This window comes from Baudoinia panamericana (genome assembly GCF_000338955.1).
Source record: "Baudoinia panamericana UAMH 10762 unplaced genomic scaffold BAUCOscaffold_4, whole genome shotgun sequence".
NCBI lineage: Eukaryota > Fungi > Ascomycota > Dothideomycetes > Mycosphaerellales > Teratosphaeriaceae > Baudoinia > Baudoinia panamericana.
Window position 1 is genome coordinate 441,488 of NW_006911260.1, and position 16,850 is coordinate 458,337.

At 54.2% G+C, this 16,850-nt stretch overlaps 10 protein-coding genes across 10 annotated transcripts; 2 read left to right on the forward strand and 8 right to left on the reverse strand.

The window, feature by feature from the left end:
• Positions 1-284: 284 nt before the first annotated feature.
• BAUCODRAFT_120863 (glycosyltransferase family 15 protein) lies at positions 285-1,948 on the forward strand (the record flags this gene model as incomplete). The annotated part of the gene is made up of 2 exons (XM_007676622.1): positions 285-1,535; positions 1,595-1,948. The coding sequence occupies 2 exons, from the start codon at positions 285-287 to the stop codon at positions 1,946-1,948; spliced, it is 1,605 nt and encodes a 534-aa protein (XP_007674812.1).
• A 910-nt stretch (positions 1,949-2,858) lies between these two features.
• BAUCODRAFT_155205 (uncharacterized protein) lies at positions 2,859-4,458 on the reverse strand (the record flags this gene model as incomplete). Its single annotated transcript, XM_007676623.1, has 4 exons — positions 2,859-4,012; positions 4,084-4,101; positions 4,163-4,189; positions 4,252-4,458. 4 exons carry the CDS (start codon positions 4,456-4,458, stop codon positions 3,215-3,217), a joined length of 1,050 nt encoding a protein of 349 aa, XP_007674813.1. The 3' UTR covers positions 2,859-3,214.
• Positions 4,459-4,463: 5 nt separating this feature from the next.
• BAUCODRAFT_120865 (uncharacterized protein) lies at positions 4,464-4,967 on the reverse strand (the record flags this gene model as incomplete). The annotated part of the gene is made up of 1 exon (XM_007676624.1): positions 4,464-4,967. The coding sequence occupies one exon, from the start codon at positions 4,965-4,967 to the stop codon at positions 4,464-4,466; it is 504 nt and encodes a 167-aa protein (XP_007674814.1).
• A 742-nt stretch (positions 4,968-5,709) lies between these two features.
• On the forward strand, positions 5,710-7,363 carry BAUCODRAFT_137770 (uncharacterized protein; the record flags this gene model as incomplete). Its single annotated transcript, XM_007676625.1, has 4 exons — positions 5,710-5,740; positions 5,791-6,614; positions 6,671-7,317; positions 7,347-7,363. The coding sequence occupies exons 2-4, from the start codon at positions 5,800-5,802 to the stop codon at positions 7,361-7,363; spliced, it is 1,479 nt and encodes a 492-aa protein (XP_007674815.1). The 5' UTR covers positions 5,710-5,740; positions 5,791-5,799.
• BAUCODRAFT_31962 (uncharacterized protein) lies at positions 7,295-9,305 on the reverse strand. Its single transcript, XM_007676184.1, has 3 exons — positions 8,574-9,305; positions 8,142-8,506; positions 7,295-8,087 (listed from the first exon to the last, which is right to left on the reverse strand). Exons 1-3 carry the CDS (start codon positions 8,954-8,956, stop codon positions 7,606-7,608), a joined length of 1,230 nt encoding a protein of 409 aa, XP_007674374.1. The 5' UTR covers positions 8,957-9,305; the 3' UTR covers positions 7,295-7,605.
• A 387-nt stretch (positions 9,306-9,692) lies between these two features.
• BAUCODRAFT_408622 (uncharacterized protein) lies at positions 9,693-11,830 on the reverse strand. The gene is made up of 2 exons (XM_007676626.1): positions 11,224-11,830; positions 9,693-11,171 (listed from the first exon to the last, which is right to left on the reverse strand). The coding sequence occupies exons 1-2, from the start codon at positions 11,582-11,584 to the stop codon at positions 9,823-9,825; spliced, it is 1,710 nt and encodes a 569-aa protein (XP_007674816.1). The 5' UTR covers positions 11,585-11,830; the 3' UTR covers positions 9,693-9,822.
• BAUCODRAFT_31964 (uncharacterized protein) lies at positions 11,814-12,585 on the reverse strand. The gene has a single exon (XM_007676185.1). The coding sequence runs from the start codon at positions 12,522-12,524 to the stop codon at positions 12,078-12,080; it is 447 nt and encodes a 148-aa protein (XP_007674375.1). The 5' UTR covers positions 12,525-12,585; the 3' UTR covers positions 11,814-12,077.
• A 484-nt stretch (positions 12,586-13,069) lies between these two features.
• Positions 13,070-14,482, reverse strand: BAUCODRAFT_66236 (glycoside hydrolase family 28 protein; the record flags this gene model as incomplete). The annotated part of the gene is made up of 2 exons (XM_007676392.1): positions 13,070-13,315; positions 13,370-14,482. 2 exons carry the CDS (start codon positions 14,480-14,482, stop codon positions 13,070-13,072), a joined length of 1,359 nt encoding a protein of 452 aa, XP_007674582.1.
• Positions 14,483-15,029: 547 nt separating this feature from the next.
• Positions 15,030-15,488, reverse strand: BAUCODRAFT_22819 (uncharacterized protein; the record flags this gene model as incomplete). The annotated part of the gene is made up of 1 exon (XM_007676101.1): positions 15,030-15,488. One exon carries the CDS (start codon positions 15,486-15,488, stop codon positions 15,030-15,032), a length of 459 nt encoding a protein of 152 aa, XP_007674291.1.
• A 573-nt stretch (positions 15,489-16,061) lies between these two features.
• On the reverse strand, positions 16,062-16,769 carry BAUCODRAFT_66583 (uncharacterized protein; the record flags this gene model as incomplete). Its single annotated transcript, XM_007676418.1, has 1 exon — positions 16,062-16,769. One exon carries the CDS (start codon positions 16,767-16,769, stop codon positions 16,062-16,064), a length of 708 nt encoding a protein of 235 aa, XP_007674608.1.
• Positions 16,770-16,850: the final 81 nt, after the last annotated feature.

Sequence of the window (16,850 nt, forward strand, 5' to 3'; positions counted from 1 at the left end):
CACTATACCTTACCATCGAAGCCACCTCGCAACCGGCGCCCACCGTTCCACTTTAACTAGTCACTGTAGACCAGGCACAGTCACCATCGAACAATAGATCGGTCAATCTGCGCAGCGCAAAGCTCACCCGAAAGTCGCTCGCTACCCGCACGCACTCATCCCTCAGCAAGCCCGAGCCCACATTGCGTCTTCACACGCACATCAATTGCTCTTGGACGGCTACCAGAGATACGTCCGACTGACGACCGTTCCTGACTGCGGCCCTCAGGGCCTTGTAATGCGCTATGGACGTCCTCCGCTCCATCCAGAAGCGGCTGCCTTCCGCCGACCAACTCCCCTCGCTCAAAAGCCTCGCATCATACTCCTCCTCGAAAGACACAGACAACAAGCCCACAACAACAACAAGATGGGCTTTCTTCCGAAGACGAATACGACTACGCGGCAACAGCAAGATCAGCGTCCCGCTATACCTCGTCCTCATCTTCCCGGTCCTGGTACTGGTGATCATACTACTGCTATTCGTCCGACATCCGAGCGGAGCAGGAGGTCGTCTGATCGACCGAGGAGCGCCACCAAGCGTACGGAAAATCAGCGAGAAGTATGACAAAGTCTTCGTCAACGGCTGCTTGGACCCTAATACGCAGCGAGATGCGCCGAGAGCGAATGCAGCGTTTGTCGTGTTGGCGCGAAATAAGGAGCTGGAGGGTGTGTTGGAGAGCATCAAGAGCGTGGAGCGACATTTCAATCGCTGGTTTCATTACCCGTATGTCTTTCTGAATGACGGCGATTTCAACAGCACTTTCAAGGAGGTGGTGCGGAACTACACTTCTTCCACCGTCGAGTTTGGCAAGATAGGACCGGAGTCTTGGGGTTACCCGGACTGGGTGGATACCAATGTGGCGAAGGAAGGCATACGGAAGCAGGGCGATGCGGCGATCATGTACGGCGGCATGGAGAGCTACCACCACATGTGTCGCTTCTACTCCGGCTTCTTCTACAAGCACGAACTGTTACAGAAGTACGAGTGGTACTGGCGGGTGGAGCCGGAGATCAAGTATTTCTGCGACATCACCTATGACCCGTTCATCCACATGGCGCGCGCGAACAAGACGTACGGCTTCACGATCGCGGTTAAGGAGCTGAAGGAGACGGTGCCGAACATCTTCCGCTACGCGTCTGCATACAAACGAACGCATAACCTGACCAGCCAGGGTCTGTGGGAGATGTTCGTCGAACCCAAGGAAGGGTATAACCAGGACGGCACGAAGAAGAAGGTGAAGCCGGAGGATCTACCGAAAGATGATCCTAAGTACGCGAAGGAGAAGCAGAAGCCGTTACCAGAGGATATCCTACGGACGGAGCCGGGAGCAGGCACGCTGCCGGACATCGATCCGGATGCGATGGAGGGAGAAGTGTACAACATGTGTCACTTCTGGAGTAACTTCGAGATCGCACGACTCGACTTCTTCCGGAGTCAAGAGTACGAGGACTTCTTCCAGATGATGGATCGCTCCGGCGGCTTCTGGATGGAAAGAGTAAGTCTTGTAGTCCCTCGCTCTCTATCCTCGCCTAGCTGACAGTCCGCTTTCCACAGTGGGGCGACGCTCCCATCCACTCCCTCGCCGCCGGCGCCCTCCTCGCGCCCTCCGACATCCACTACTTCCGCGACTTCGGCTACCGCCACACCACCATCCAGCACTGCCCCGCCAACGCCCCCGCCCGCCAATTACCCCGTGAACCGTACCTCGAGCTCACAACGGTCGACGAAAAGGCACGGAAGGAGGAGGACGAGTACTGGGCGAAGTGGGATACGGAGAAGGAGAATGGGGTTGGGTGTCGGTGTAGGTGTGATACGGATATTGTGGACGTGGAGGGGAAGGAGGGGAGTTGTATTCCGGAGTGGGTGGAGATTGCGGGCGGATTTATTACGCCTGCGGGGAGGGGGTGAGGGGTGATGCGGAGGTATGGCAGGGTTTATTGTCGTTGTCGCTTACGATGCTGTACTTTCAGCGCGGTTGTTTGCATCAAATGGCGTCAAGTGTGGGCGCATGGCACATTCAAGCGTATGGGCTTTGGCTGCGGGATGCTCGCATGGCGTTCGGCCTGTGGCGGAAACATACATGTGTGCAAGGGCAGGAAGGTTCTGACCACCTGCGGGGGTCGAGTCTTGTGCCTCGCTAAACACATCCCAAGCCACCCGACCGTGCATGCTCTACACCTCTCCGAACCCTTCGATTTCCTCAGTGTCTGTCCCAAGCGTGTCACAGCACTGTACGAGGCTGCCACCATCATCGTGAGGCTGCTCGTTGCCACTTCTCCAGACTGTCGGTGAGGTGGGCCTCCGCGTATCGTGCGCGTTCTTGAAACCAGTCACTGTTGTTGTTCGCGAACTAGTAGTTGTTGTGGCTCCCGGGAGCTTCGAGAGCCTCGATTTTGAGTTGCATGTATCGGCTCAGTATCTCCAAAACTTTTTCGCCGTCGGTGAGCGGCAAAGACAGCCTCACATACATCTCGCTTTCCAACGAGGCGCTGTCAATCATCTTACAGATCACACCGGTATCCTTAGGGAGAAATGCGGCGTGAATACCACCGAACCTAAGATGGGTGCCGCTTGGCAGCTCTCTCGCTGCAAGCAGCGCTGCAAAGTGCCACCACAGCTTGAGCGATCCCCACTGCACATTCCACTGCCGTGGTCCGCTACATTCGAGCGTTATGTGCCTAATGGCGGCCGCGTGTTGTTCGCCAATAGTTCGTAACCCCACCCGAGATGGATTGATTATGTGCCAATTTCTGGAGTAGGTCTTTTCAATCCGGAGAGCGAATGTGTTGATGCTACAGAAGGTGGAAAGGGCTTCTTGCCTTATATGCTTGCAGACTTTAGTGAGGGCGAGGCAGTGGCGATCCTTAGCTTCATGCTCAGAATCGGGAGCCCAATACAGCGAGCCGCTGAATTTGCGAACACGATTAATCAGCTAAGCCCGAAAGGTTTGTCGCAGTAAAGTGTGAGCTCGTAGATGTTGTTTCGCACCTCTGGCGGTATGCTGCCTAGTGGCGCAGGTCTCCATCACTGACAACGGGTTCGAGGTTGATGTTTCTCTGTGCCTGTGAGACCGACAGTCAGAGGTTGAGGTGGACTGATAATGTGTGACGTGGGAAATTTCGTTTGGATATGCGCGTGCCGATCTCTGGATGAGGGAGGAGCCGTTTCGAGGTTTCACAACTTCGTTCTGGGCTTCCACTCCGCTGCTCGCTTTTCCAACATCTGCACTTCCTCGTCGCTGGCTGTGGGCTTCTTGGTGACACGGATCATGCCGTCTTGCAGTACTGTCGCTATGTGTGTGCCATTCGCCGAGAACAGCCGGCTGTGAAACATGGTACGGCCTCCGGACATTCTACTGCCCCAGTCCTCTTTGGCGAACCATCTTCCGTTCTGATCATCGAGCGGCGAGTCCGTGTGCGTTGATGGTCCGAACAGCGCATCCTTGGCATCACCATGGAAAGTGACCGAATGCACCAAGCTGCCCATCTGTGTGTATATGTCGCCAACCTCGAAGTGATTCGCAACGATGAACAAGCTGTTGCGATCCGAGGCGTATAGATGCGCGCAGAGGTGAAGATTCGGGTCTGACTTCAAATCTCCCAGTGTGCGATAGAACATCAACTGCCGTCTATCAAGAGGGTGCCGTTGCGAGTTGTACTTCTCCATCTCAACCTTACGCATTTCTAAACCAGGAAACTGGTCATTGGTTCCCGTCTCCTTCCGTCGCTTCCAGTACCATGGAACGTCCATACCCGGGATCTCGTCGAAGTCAGCCGGATGTTTCCCATCCAGAACGGTGCTGTATTGTTTCCAAATATCGAGCCGCTCCTGGACCTCTAGTGGGCTGGTCTCCGGTCGCTTGAACGAGCAGGTACAGGTGAAGCAGATACCCTTCTCCTGCGCTTGGGTCACATTGACGATCCGAGTGGCATAAGACCGACCATCTCGGATGATATGCACTTTATACACGAACTGAATATGGGACGGAAGTTTCAGCGATGTCTTGCGCTGGAATCGACAATGTTAAGAAGCGGCTGACTTACGGGAATGTTGACAAGACCCTGCCAGTACTCAAGTCAGTCATATGCTAGGGACTTCACCGTAATAACGGAAGGGACTCACAGGCAAGATGAAGTTACCCGAAATATGCTACCAAGCACGTGTTAGTCCAGAAACCAACCATGCAGCGCGCTCAGATTGGGACATCGAACATGGAGAAGGAACCCGTCGCCTATCGTCTGAGACGCAGCCCAGGCTGCCTGCATGAACACATGGCCGCCGTACGTGCGCCTTTGCCCTAACTGTCCACCAGGAGCGAATGGAATAGCTCTCGACCGAAACGTCCGTTCATCGACTTTCTCAAGCCGGATCAACTCCGTAAATGGTAAGTAAGTATTGCCATTGAAGTCGTCCTCCATGACAGCTAGCAACGACCGACCTTCACAGTATGTCCTACACCACTTGGAAATACGAAGTCATCTGTATGCTGCGGAGCCGGCGACCTCGGCACGTCGAGAGCTGCCTCGGTCCGGGGCTGCTGATTCTCTCTCAGCTGAGGCAGCCTTGCAGCTGTGCACAATTGCCCGTGGCGAGGGCGATGCTTCGTGCTCACGTTCTGGTATGTAAGTGTCGCCGTACGCAAGCGAATACGCATATTCTTGCTTTGGCCAGCCCTGAGCCTCCTGAGAGTATTGGCAAGAAGCGGCATTGTAAAACCCATCCAGTCGGCGTTACTCCCATTAGCGAAAGCCGCCAATGGCGCAATCGATCTCGTGGCGATTCCCATTACAACCTGGGGAGGGTCAAGGATCCCAGCGTATTGGGTTGGTCCCGTCTCTATCTTGCGAGATCGGTCCTCGATCGTGTCAGCGGGCCGCACTGTGTCCTCAGATTTGTAGGACAACCCGAGTCTGAAGGACGAAGCCATCAGAGCGGTGCCTTACGCCAGAGGTCTTCGGGTACGGCACGACAAGCAGTTGTTCGGTGCGGAATGGGAGTGTAGCACGTTGCGATTGACGATCCTCAATCCCTGTCTCAAAGCGTAAATGAATAGCAACGTTGTGCTCCAGTTATTCAGCAGCTACTGAGCGTTGCACATTCGCATGGGCCTAGCATTAAACGGAGCAGATCCACTTGGGCAAATACACAGGGACGGGACATGTAAGAAAGGCAACCACGCTGAACCACACGGGAGCCAGGGAAGCCGCTTCTTGCGGAGGGCGGCTGTGGAGCATGTCCAAGAACGGGGATGTCTGTAAGCAACCACCAATCCGCTTCACCGGAACAGCACCCGCCAGGCCTAGCATTCCTCGCCATGCATGGCAAGGCAACGCTAACCCTGCATGCATCTGCATTGGAATTTTGGTAGTACAGTCCATTGCATCGTATAGGTAACATAAAGAATTCCAACGTCGCGGTTCACGCTTTCGGGCATTTGTAGCCTTCTCTTTCCGTACTGTTATTTCATTCACTGCGATCTTCGAGAATGTTTCCTACCGGTTTACCCTTCCAACAGTTTGCTTTTGAGCAGCCAGCAGAACCATAACTGAGCGAGCCACGTTGGCGCGCACGAGGTACAGCATGCGACGGTAACAACCACTGAACTTCTTCGACGACAAGTCCTACCGCCTCGAATCAGCTTAGGCAGCGATGGCTTCGGTAATGGAGTTAGAGCAGATAGAGAGTCCAGTCACTACCAAGGTAACTGATCCCGATACGATGAGTCTGAGCTCAGCTGACCAGCGGCAAAGGCCTACTTCATGTGTATCTTCGCATCCTTCGCTGGTCTCCTCTTCGGCTACGATAGTGGTTACATCGCCTCGGTGCTTGGTATGACCGAGTTCAAGCACACCTACGGTGATGTGAACACCGGCACCTACACCACATCAGAGAAGAGTCTCATCGTGGCGATCTTGTCATGCGGCACCTTCTTCGGCGCCCTCATCAGCGCAACACTGGCCGACCGGTTCGGACGCCGTACCATCATCATCGCCGGCTGCGTCGTCTTCGTTGTCGGGGTCACTGTGCAATTAGCACAGACCACCATTACCGCCCTTGTGATAGGGCGACTCATCGCAGGGCTGGGTGTCGGTTTTGTCTCCGTGACCAACATCCTGTACCTTTCCGAGATCTCGCCTCGCAATGTTAGGGGCGCGATCGTGTCCTGTTACCAGTTTGCGATTACGATCGGCATCATGCTTGCCAGCTGCGTGGGTTACGCCACATCGAAGCGAACAGACACCGCAGCATTCAGGATCCCGATATCGATACAATTCTTCTTCGCTACGGTGCTGATCATCGGCCTACTGATGTTGCCGGAATCGCCGCGGTTCTTCGTAAAGCAAGGTCGACTCGACAAGGCCATGAAAGCTCTAGCACGGGTGCGAGGGCAGTCATGGGAGAGCGAATATGTGCTACACGAGCTTGCCGAGATCCAAGCAAACTACGAGTACGAGAAGCAATTGGGAGAGGTGACATGGCTGGGATGCTTCAGTGGTGGCGTAATGAAAAGCAACAGCAACGCGCGCAAGGTTTTCATCGGGACAGCTATTCAAATGTTTCAACAGTTCACTGGGTAACCGCTATCCCGAAGCCCGCAAACCATGAAATCACGCCAGCTAACATTCACAGCATTAACTTCATCTTCTACTACAACACAACTTTCTTTCAGCAGGTCGGCATTCAGAACGCCTTTCTCATCTCGATGATCACGACGATCGTCAACGTTGTGTCAACACCGGTTTCTTTCTACACCATAGAGCGTCTCGGCCGACGTCCGCTACTCATCTACGGAGCGCTTGCAATGGTGGTATGCGAGTTCGTTGTGGCCATTGTCGGGACGGTTCTACCAAACTCGAATACGGCCAACTACGTTCTCATTGTATTCGTGTGTTTGTACGTCTTCTTCTTCGCAAGCACCTGGGGTCCGGCTGCCTGGGTGCTGATTGGCGAAATCTTCCAACTTCCGATCCGGTCGAAGGGCGTCGCGCTGTCGACGGCATCGAACTGGTTCTGGAACTGCATCATCGCAGTCATCACACCATACATGGTGGAAGGCACCAACAACCCCGACGGAACCAACCTATCCAACGGTCTTGGAGTCAAGGTGTTCTTCGTCTGGGGCGCGTTGTGCTTCGCCTGCGTCATCTTCGCCTACTTCTGCGTTCCCGAAACCAAGGGTCTCACGCTGGAGCAAGTCGACAGAATGATGGAAGAAGTCAGCGCTAGACGTAGTGGCGCGTGGCGCGCTCGCGAGAACTGGGCCAGGAATCTGAGTGGTGTCGGCCCAACCGTTGAGGCCATACAGATGCAGCTGCAGCATAAGAAGGAGTACAGTTACGGCAGCTCTGAGCTGTAGTAGCTGGCGGAACTGCTCTGGGGTTGTGTATGCATATGGGACGCATGGTAATGATGCATATGGATCTACGGAAAACGGCACGTGGTATTAGCGCGGTGTACATATGTATTATAACAACGTCTGTGTACGATGATGCCTGACAGAAACTTGCGGCGGACTTAAGCAGCAGGAATAAGTTGCGCGACGCCACCTTGATGGTCCACATTCTTCAATCCATTACCAAAACGGCCCTGAACCTCACCTTCCCACTCAGCATGTGCTCCATCGCCTCGTTCACCATCTCCAGCGGGAATTTCTCAATCATGCACTCCACGCCTTGAGCTTGGGCGAATGCGATAGCCTCTTCGCTATCCAGAGCATGACCGCTAGGCCAACCATGCACGCTCAAGGCCTTGATAACCATTGGCACAGTATTCACGGACACCGGGCCTACGGCCGTGTGGATGAGCAGCTTACCCTGCGGTGCCAGCCCGCCGAGCAAAGGTGAGATGATCTGCGGGTTCGGTGCGGTGACGACAATCATGGCGGCTCCGCCCAGCTTCTGCAGCTCTTCGGCGGTATCGTGGGCTTCGGTGTCGATGTAGTCGTTTGCGCCCAGCTGCATAGCAAAGTCCTTCTTGCTCGTGCCACGCGACAGGGCTACCGTTCGGAAGCCCATCTTGCGCGCGTACTGAATTGCAAGATGACCGACTGAATCCGTTAGCCGGCCTTCTTCAGCGTATTATTGATCTGCTTGATACTCACGTCCGCCGAGACCTTGAATAGCGACGATGTCGCCAGCGGTGACACCCATGCGTCTCATGCCGTTAAACACGGTGACACCAGCACAGAGCAGCGGAGCTGCCTTAGCCGGATCCATATCTTCGGGAATGCGGACAACAGCTTCCCTGCGTAGGGTGGCATACTCGCCGTAGCCGCCCTCGCGGCTGACGCCGTTGACGAGCTCGTTCTCGCACATCTGGTAGAGACCACGGTTGCAGGACTTGCAAGTGCCATCGTGGCCACCATGCCAGGGTCCACCGACACGATCTCCAACCCTCCATCGCTGCTCGCTGTCCGGGACTGCAACGACGGTACCAACCATTTCATGACCGAGACGAGTAATGTGGCTATGGAACTCGTTAGCCGTGGTTCCCAAGAGTGCCCTGCAGAGACGTAGTTTATGAATGGACTTACGGAGGGCCCATATCACCATTCGCAACATGATGATCAGAATGGCAGACGCCACATGCATGTACTTTTATGAGGATTTCACCATCAACAACATCCAGCATAGGGATATCCTTGACAACCAGCTTCTCCTTCACGCCAGTGAGGATGGCAGCCTTGAAGCTTTTCGGCAGCTCCTTTGGCACAGACATGTTGGTCGTCCTGGGGGTGGTTGGCTTGGAAGGTGCTGACTGGGTGGTCTCCTGCGCAGTTGGAGCTGTTGCCGCGGTAGGAATGTTGTTGTTCGCACCTACTGCAACGCTCGAAGATTGCACCTCCTGTGACGGTGGGGATGACGGAGTGGCACAGTCTTGCTTTCTCGAGCTAAACCTTCGAATGAAGGCTTTCATCGACGAATTAGGAAAAGATGCATTGGCCGAAACGAGCTCGAGCAATAGTAAGGCTACCTTTCCCGATTAATACCGGATTCCAAGAGAGGACTCTGGAGAGCAGACATCGTCGCCTCTATACTACCTTATATGCTCCAACCTTTCGCACATACGTTCTCGCATATTGCGACCAGGCGGCGTACATGTTATCGCCACCCCACAATCTCCGTCCTCCTGAATCGCAGTGGGACACACTGTTCCGCTCTAAGGCCGTAGGCAACCTACAAACGCGATTAGATAGCCGAGGATGAGTGCCCAGGGCAATCTTGGCGCCAACATCTACATATCGAGGTCATTCCTCGGCGCAGCAAGATGGTGCCGTTGCATAAGCGGGATGCAGTGACTGTCAGCGATGCTCGATGGCGACCTCGGAGGCCGGACATTGCGCTTAGCGCATCCAGACTCACGTGCTGATAAGCCACTAGGGCTCAGCCATGGACATATGCTGACGGCCAAAGGTGCAGCAATGTTGAGAATCGCAGAGTAAGTCCCGGAAGTGATCAGAAACATGGTCATCGGGCGCGGTCCGGTCGGAGTCTGTCTGTCCAAGCGGTGCACTGTTAACATATACGCCTTTAATCAGCACTCAATGCGTAAGAATGTGTCTTGCATGGATACCGAGACATGGTAAAAGTGAAAGAGCAATGACAGCTCAACTACTAGATGAAGGACAACTGAAGTAGTCGTACAGACGCCATGCATATCTATCTCACGAGCTGCTTGCAAGAAAACCCAGAAAAATCACTCGCGGGAGACATCGCGTCCAAACATCTGCGTCTTCAGCCAGTCCATAATCACGAGAATGCGATTGCGCGCTATTGAATAAGTTAGCCTCCAACCAACTTCACTTCATATGATGAGCACTTACTGCTGAAGCACATGCTCAGATACGCCGACCTCCAGAAGACGTACGTCAACTGGCCGCCCGTTGCCAGGTTACCGGTCAACCAGCTGATATCCGCCACAGCCTTCTCACTCCCAATGTATGCCAAGCTACCTTGATGCGAATACTCGAACGGACCCATCTGCTTGACCCGACGTAGCCGCTTCTGCAGGTCCTTCATGGTATTGAAGATCTGATCCCGCGCCTCCTTGGGAGCTTTGCTTTGGTCGTCTGACAGCTTCGCCAGCTCAAGCTCAATCTGCTCCGTCTTCGCCATCTGATTGAAGAGGCGGGCGAGGAAAGCACCTTCTTGCGCCGCCACTTGAGCCGTGGGTGCGTAGTTCGCCACAGCGCAGTCACCAACAGCCCAGATGTTCTCTGTGCCCTTCACGACGAGGTACTCATTTACAGCCAGACCACGTCGCGAGTCCTTCTGCGCGGGGATCTGTGACATGAGGTCTTTGACAACGGGTCGCAGGGCGTTGCCAGTAGCCCATACAAGTAAGCCGTATGGAATCTGCTCCAGTTGCTTCTTGCCTGACGCATCGGTGAACTCGGCCTCGATGTACTTCTCCGTGACATTCTTGACCATGGTCTTCGTTCGGATCTCAATCGTCTCCTCCTTGAATGTCTGCTCGGTGTAGTCGATCAGGTTCTTGGAGAAGGAGGGCAGGACAGAGGGTAGGGCTTCGACAAGCGTGACGTGGAAGTTGTTCGCGATCTCCGGTATCCACTTGCGCAAGTCATGTTCGAAAAAGTCCTGGAGTTCGCCAGCAAACTCAACACCGGTCGGGCCACCACCAACGACAACCATGTGCAGTAGGCGCTTGATCTCTTCTGGTGATTGATCCTTGAAGGTAGCCGTCTCGACACAGTCCATGATGCGCTTTCGGATCTTTTGAGCGTCCGGGACCTCTTTAAGGAAGCAACCGTTCTCACGTACGCCAGGAATACCGAAGGTTGCATTCTCGGCACCGACACCGACGACTAGCATGTCAAATGGCACTTCGGTTGCGGAGACGTTACCCTTGACTTCCGATTCGTCCTTGATGTAGACCATCTTCTTCTCGTAGTCGATCTTGGTCGCTTCGGCTTCGTAGTACTTGACAGCGGCCTTCTTATGGCGAAGGAAGTTACGGATCGGTTCCATGATGCTGCGGTGCTCGATGGTGCCTGTCGTACATGATGGCAACAGAGGGGTGAAGAGGAAGTAGTTGCGCGGCGAGATGACAATGACGTTGTAGTTTTCGGTATCGAGTTTCTTCAGTAGGGAGACGGAGCCCCAGCCAGTGCCTATCGAGTTGTCAGTACCAGCACGGCCTTACGCACGATAGATGGAGCATACCAAGCACGACGAGTGTCTTCTTCTTGGGGTCCGGATCTTCCTGCTGCGCTGGCGTGCGACCGAGATAGATGCCGTATCCGACGTACGCCAACCCTCCCAGTGAGCCAACCCATATCAACCGCCACGTCCACTTAAGGAGACTCCATGACCGCTTCTTTACTACCCTCTGTGTCTCCGGCGAGATCTCTGCATATGTTCGTCGTTGGAAGGCCTGTTGTATTCTTTGCCTCGGTATGACGACCCGTGCTGTTTGCCTCTGCTCAACCCGTAACAAGCTCTTTGGCGCTGTCGCAAAGCTCCTTCTCACACCAATGGCGGCCGTGACAGAGACCAGTGATCTCGCCAAGACTTTAGATGCCATGATGAAGCAGGGAAGGTAGGTGAAAGAAGCCGCGCGACTTTATCGCCGCTGCGTTGCAAAGTGTTGGACCCGGCGGCGAGCTCTCGGGAGAGAGATAAAGTGCCTAGGTAGGTAAGGTTTCTCTAGCCCAATAGGCTCTGGTGATGCGCATTGATCGAGTCAGGGTCCGCTCGCCGCTCGCCATGCAAGTTAGGAGGCTTTTGATGGACGAAAGGGTGGAGATAATTCTACGGAAGATACCTCATGGACACATGGAAAGACTGCACCCCAATGTCCACCCGGACGAGCGGTGATGCAAATTAACGAGCAACCTTCCATCAACAATCAGCTTGCACGGAGACTCCGATGGATGGATGCTCAACTCGAACAACCGTAACGGCGGTTTATGCTTGGAATCAATAAAAATCTGCTAGCCAAGGAGCTCACCATCCCTGCGCCAAGAGAATAACTCTGTCAATTGAGAACAACCGCCACAATTATCGATGACAGTCCGCTACCTCCTCCGCGAGTATGCCATCTCCTGCCTGTAGTACGGATCTGCGGACACATACCTTCCAGCATAGCTGTCTCGATACGCGGGCGCTGACGACTGATGACCAGAGCTGTGGCTCCTGTGCTTGCTACTTGAGCTAGGGCGACTATTCGCGCTCCTGCTTCGCCTTCGTTCATAGGGACGGCTTTCGGCAGCGTAGTGCTCTTTTTCGCGCCTGCGGCGACGACGGCGCTCGCGTGTACTCGGATACTCCAGGAGACACCACCAAGCGTGCAGTATCGCCGGGATCCAGCCAAGAAACAGCAGACCGATGTTAAGGATGAAGTGTACGCCACAGCCTGCGCGGAAGAGAACCGCAAGTGGCGGAAAGACGATGGCAGTCACGCCTAAGATGATGCTTCCCTGCTCGTATGTGAGACAGTGTTCTGATGATCGTTGCTTGGCCATTGACGTACCAGCACCATGTTTGCGATGAGGTTTCTCAGGTGAAGCTCTTAGATTGTGTAGTGCTGTTCGTAGGTTGTTTTCCTTGCTTCGCCTGGGTGGTCCTCACAAAGGTCGACATTCTCATATGTCTCTTATTTGCAAGAGCGACTTGAGTCATCCAGCTGCCGGGCGAGGGCGCTTTGCTGTTGCCCTTCATGTATGGCATCGGGCGTTGTCCCGTGACCTCGCGCCTTCCGCTCATAACCGTGCCAAGCACGAGATGCAACCAACTTGCCATCATATCCGGCACGGCAGTCATCGCTGTTGCAATGAGGGAGCACGTCTGATAACATACATTGTGAGGTGATGGCGGGGTCCAGAAGATTCGCTGCCCTAGGCGAAGGGCGAGTATGTTCTCCCATTCCCAAGTTACGCCCCGCTCGGCTGATGTGAAATAGCTATTGGAGCACATACGAGGACAGGTATTGTCGTCTGCCAGTTCTATACACTGTCTATCCATTAATACTTTATCTCGGTATACGTTAGGATACGAGCTACTGCGTTCGTTAATGGTAAATCAAGGATGCGCGTGCATATGTGGGTACAAATGTCCCATTAGAGCAATCGAAGCCCAAGTCTGAATTCAGCGCTGCTGTAGCATTCAAGCATATCACAGTTGGTGCGTCCAGACTCTGCGGTATGATCTCAATGCCCGTCATCTCAAAGTTTACGCATGAAGTGTTGGTGTTACACTCAACAATAATCGCCTCGGTGTGGGTCAGATTCGGCAATCCGACATTATACCAGCAGGGCTGTTGACAGCATGTCAGCAACTTTCCCTTGCAAATTCGGAGGAGAAGACTTACATCGGTCACACAGCTCCCATCTCCAGGCCGGAACGTGTTGATCGTCCCAGTAAAGTTCACCCACCTGAAGTCCTGCATGTTCACCGTGGCATTGTTCGGCCGGCCGCTCGTCGCTCCATTACCGATTTGCGTCTGACTGCTGCCTTGATTGATGTATGTCTGCGTTACGAAAATCGGGAATGTAACGTTATAGGCACGGATGTTGCTCCAAGTGATGTTCTTCGCTAGACCCTGGCCGCCCTCCCACGACTTGAAGCGGGATGCGTAGACCGCGTTGATTACCGTAACATCGTTGAACGTCACGTTCGAGACTGTCGCATACTGAGCTTGGTTCTGTCCGAGTGAGCCGATGGACATGCCGTGGGACTGATAGCCGATGGTGCCGTGCTCGAAGAGGATGTTGGAGCTTCCACTCTGCACCGCAATCGCATCGTCTCCGTTGTAGATCACGCTGTTGGTGATGGTGATGTCCTTCCCAGTGACATCGAAGCCGTCCGTATTGAAGGGAAAGCTGCCCGTGGTGCTAAAGGCATCGATGAAGGTGTCGCTGACGGTGATATTGGTGCCACTGAGCTGCACATTCCAAGCGATGGGCTTGCGGGACTTGTAGTACTGCATGCTGCCGTTGGTCGTGGTGAAGGACATCAAGTGCGGCCGACCACTCAAGCCCGTTCCAGGGTAGATATTGGCGTCCCACCACGCTTGACCGTACGAGTAGATCCAACCAGCGGATACATTTGAAGAGCCAACATATTGGATGCCTGGGCCAGAGAATGTGAACCAGTAAAGATTGCTCAAGCCACTCTGGTTGAAGATGGTCTGCATGTATGTGATGTTCTGAGGTAGGTGCAAGTTGCCCTTCATTTCGATCGTGACGTTGGTAAGATTGGTGGCGCTGACGGGAGTGAGGACGCTGTAGTCCACGCCTTCTGCGAAGCGAACGACGCCGCCTCTTGCACACAGCGAAAGGGCAAAGTTGATCGCTGGTGCATCATCGGCTGTGCCGTTAGAGTAAGCATACTGAGAAGGGACATCACAGATGGGACGACACAGCGGTGCAGTCTGAGAAGTCGCGGAGGCCACGAAGGCGAGAGCAGAAAGAAGAAAATGCATTAGGAAGACGGGGTCGCTAGCATTGCGAAATGCTAGGAGCGCTACAGAGTGGTCATTATAACGAAGTATACCTGAGTGACAATGCTGTTTGAGTCGTGTATCCCGCCAGCGTCATAATTTCTCCGTCTCGTCGTTGATATTGTGCGAGAGGGCTTGGAGCAGGCTGGATGTCACAGCAGCCTCTTGCTGCCAGAGTCGGTTTTCTCATCTTGAATTGCTCCTTCTAGTAGTGCAGAAAAACAACCGTTCTTAATACCATTGCTGCAACCGTCTTGCTTTGTTGAAGGTTCCCAGAAAACCTTGGGTCCGATGCCGAACATGACTCGGTAGCGAGCGATCTCTATACAGGCACAAAGCGGGGAGTCTTGGCGTGGGGTTAGAATATCCGATAGATCCGTCTCCTGCGAGGACTCTCTGCAAGGCCCAGCATGATGGGTGTGCTGTTGGTGCTGTGAAAGGCTTGTTGGCTCGATCAGACGCAAGCCAAAGCCCCGCTAATGCTTTCATCACGAACTGTCACGTTATGCGCAGTTGATATGGTCTTTACTCATCCAAGCTCCTCTATTGCAACCTTCCGCTGCATCGTTTTGTGCTGTCCAGTCAGCTTCTGCATGACACGAGTATCTTTGTCTTGTGGCCGGTACTCATGTAACAGGCTTGTGGGCGCAGTGTCCTCATCAACCTCGCTCTCGTCCTCACTGGACTCCTCTTCTGCACTTGTCTCATCACCGTGCTTCTCTTCCAGGACACCCAAACCAAGGTTCATCTCGATGTGCTGCTCACCATCCTGGACATCCTCCATATCATAATCCTTTCCGCCTTGTTCCAGCTGCCGGTTCGCAGCAGCTAACTCGGGCAACAATGCGGCCAGTCTTGCTTGCAGGTCTGAAGCACTGCTTGTAGGTGCAGCTTTGTCGATAAACGGCTTCTGAGGACCGCCAACCGTTACGATCCCGGAGCCCTCGTCGGAATCTGTATCCGAACTCTCTTCGCTTGAGGTTGACATGCTGCTCTCCGAATCATCTTCACGGTACGTGTCAATAGATGTAACACTGTCCTGACGATTGTGCACTGATGCAGGTGGACTGCTCCGCAGAGCGGAGTCTTCTGATACGGATCCGCTCGATGTGTTGCTACTGTCGCTCCGCTCGTCTACGAATATCGAGGGCTTTGCACGTTTCGGATCGGCTCGACGCGGACGAGGTACGTTATCCCCAAGCTCTGAGGCTTGCCTCTTCCTTGCCATGATCAGCCAACGGCCTATGACCGTACGAGACAACTTGCTAGATGAAGTTTCAACGGGTTAATTGCGAAACTGATTATTAGCGGCGATTGCGCTAGTGACGGATATCGCCGTTCAGCCGCTAGTGTACCGCTCATGTCTCGGCGAACATCCTCCTGGCCAATGGTGCGATACGACCATTGAGTCGCGCAAAAGAGCTACTCGGGAAGTGGTGTTTGACTGCCAAACCAAAGTCGCTGTCCCGAGAGTCGTCCACAAAGGTCTCAGGTGCTTCGGTAGTCGCCAGCCTTTTGCATGCTCTTGCGAAGCTGGTCAAAGGGCGCCGACAGGTAATCCTCATGGCAATGCCTCCTCGTCTTGAGCTGCATATGCTGGCTGGCTGAGCTGTTGGCCGGTTGTTGGCGCCACCGCAAAGCCTGCATGCTCGCTATGCTTTTTGTAATAGTAAGTGCCCTCCCTGGGCTTGAGCTCCTCCTTCAAATTCTCCACTACAGCGTGAAACAAACCCTCAATCCCCTTTGCGTGCTCGCCGTCGCGGTTCCAGATCTGGACAAGGAAGCTGTTGAACCTAACGCCAACACTTATGCCGCAGATGTCGTCTCGAAAAGTTGTCCTTGTATCATCGTCGACCGCAGCTTGCAGCTGCTCGCCAATAGCCAGCATGCCAAGCTCCGTCCAGAAAGCCTGTCCCTTGTCTTTGCTGACACGGAACGTCCAGCTGCCACCCTCTGTGTTCCGTGGATCTTCCCACACAGGCTTCACGCCCTTGTGGAAGAGGTGCACGCTGTCTCTCAGTGCCAAATCGGCGATCTGAAAGTTGTTCCAAACGTTCCAAAACTGCCTTACGTCGTGGATAACAGCCAAGTGCTCAAGGCGGGCTTCGTAGCTTTCGGTTTCCTGGCCATCCGCGTCCTGATGTCTGATGCTGGCATTGCTCAGGTTCTTAGAAGTCGTGCGGTCCTGTCGGTCATGGTAGAAGTCCCAACTGTGCACGAGTGGATGCACACGGTTCTTCTGGAGACGCTGTTGCAGGAAGTTGCGCATCTCGGCACCTCGAGCCGGGGACATCGTCGCTGCCGCATCTTCAGCGGCAGTAGGTGCGAGGTTGCTGGGTATGCGTAGCCG

Coding starts and splice junctions, on each gene's coding strand:
- BAUCODRAFT_31962 (XM_007676184.1), bottom strand. CDS start 8,956: ATGAAAGCCTTCATTCGAAGGTTTAGCTCGAGAAAGCAAGACTGTGCC. Junction 8,507..8,573: donor AATGGTGATATGGGCCCTCC/GTAAGTCCATTC, acceptor CGAGTTCCATAG/CCACATTACTCGTCTCGGTC. Junction 8,088..8,141: donor TATTCAAGGTCTCGGCGGAC/GTGAGTATCAAG, acceptor TAACGGATTCAG/TCGGTCATCTTGCAATTCAG.
- BAUCODRAFT_408622 (XM_007676626.1), bottom strand. CDS start 11,584: ATGGCATCTAAAGTCTTGGCGAGATCACTGGTCTCTGTCACGGCCGCC. Junction 11,172..11,223: donor GAAGACACTCGTCGTGCTTG/GTATGCTCCATC, acceptor ACAACTCGATAG/GCACTGGCTGGGGCTCCGTC.
- BAUCODRAFT_31964 (XM_007676185.1), bottom strand. CDS start 12,524: ATGGCCAAGCAACGATCATCAGAACACTGTCTCACATACGAGCAGGGA.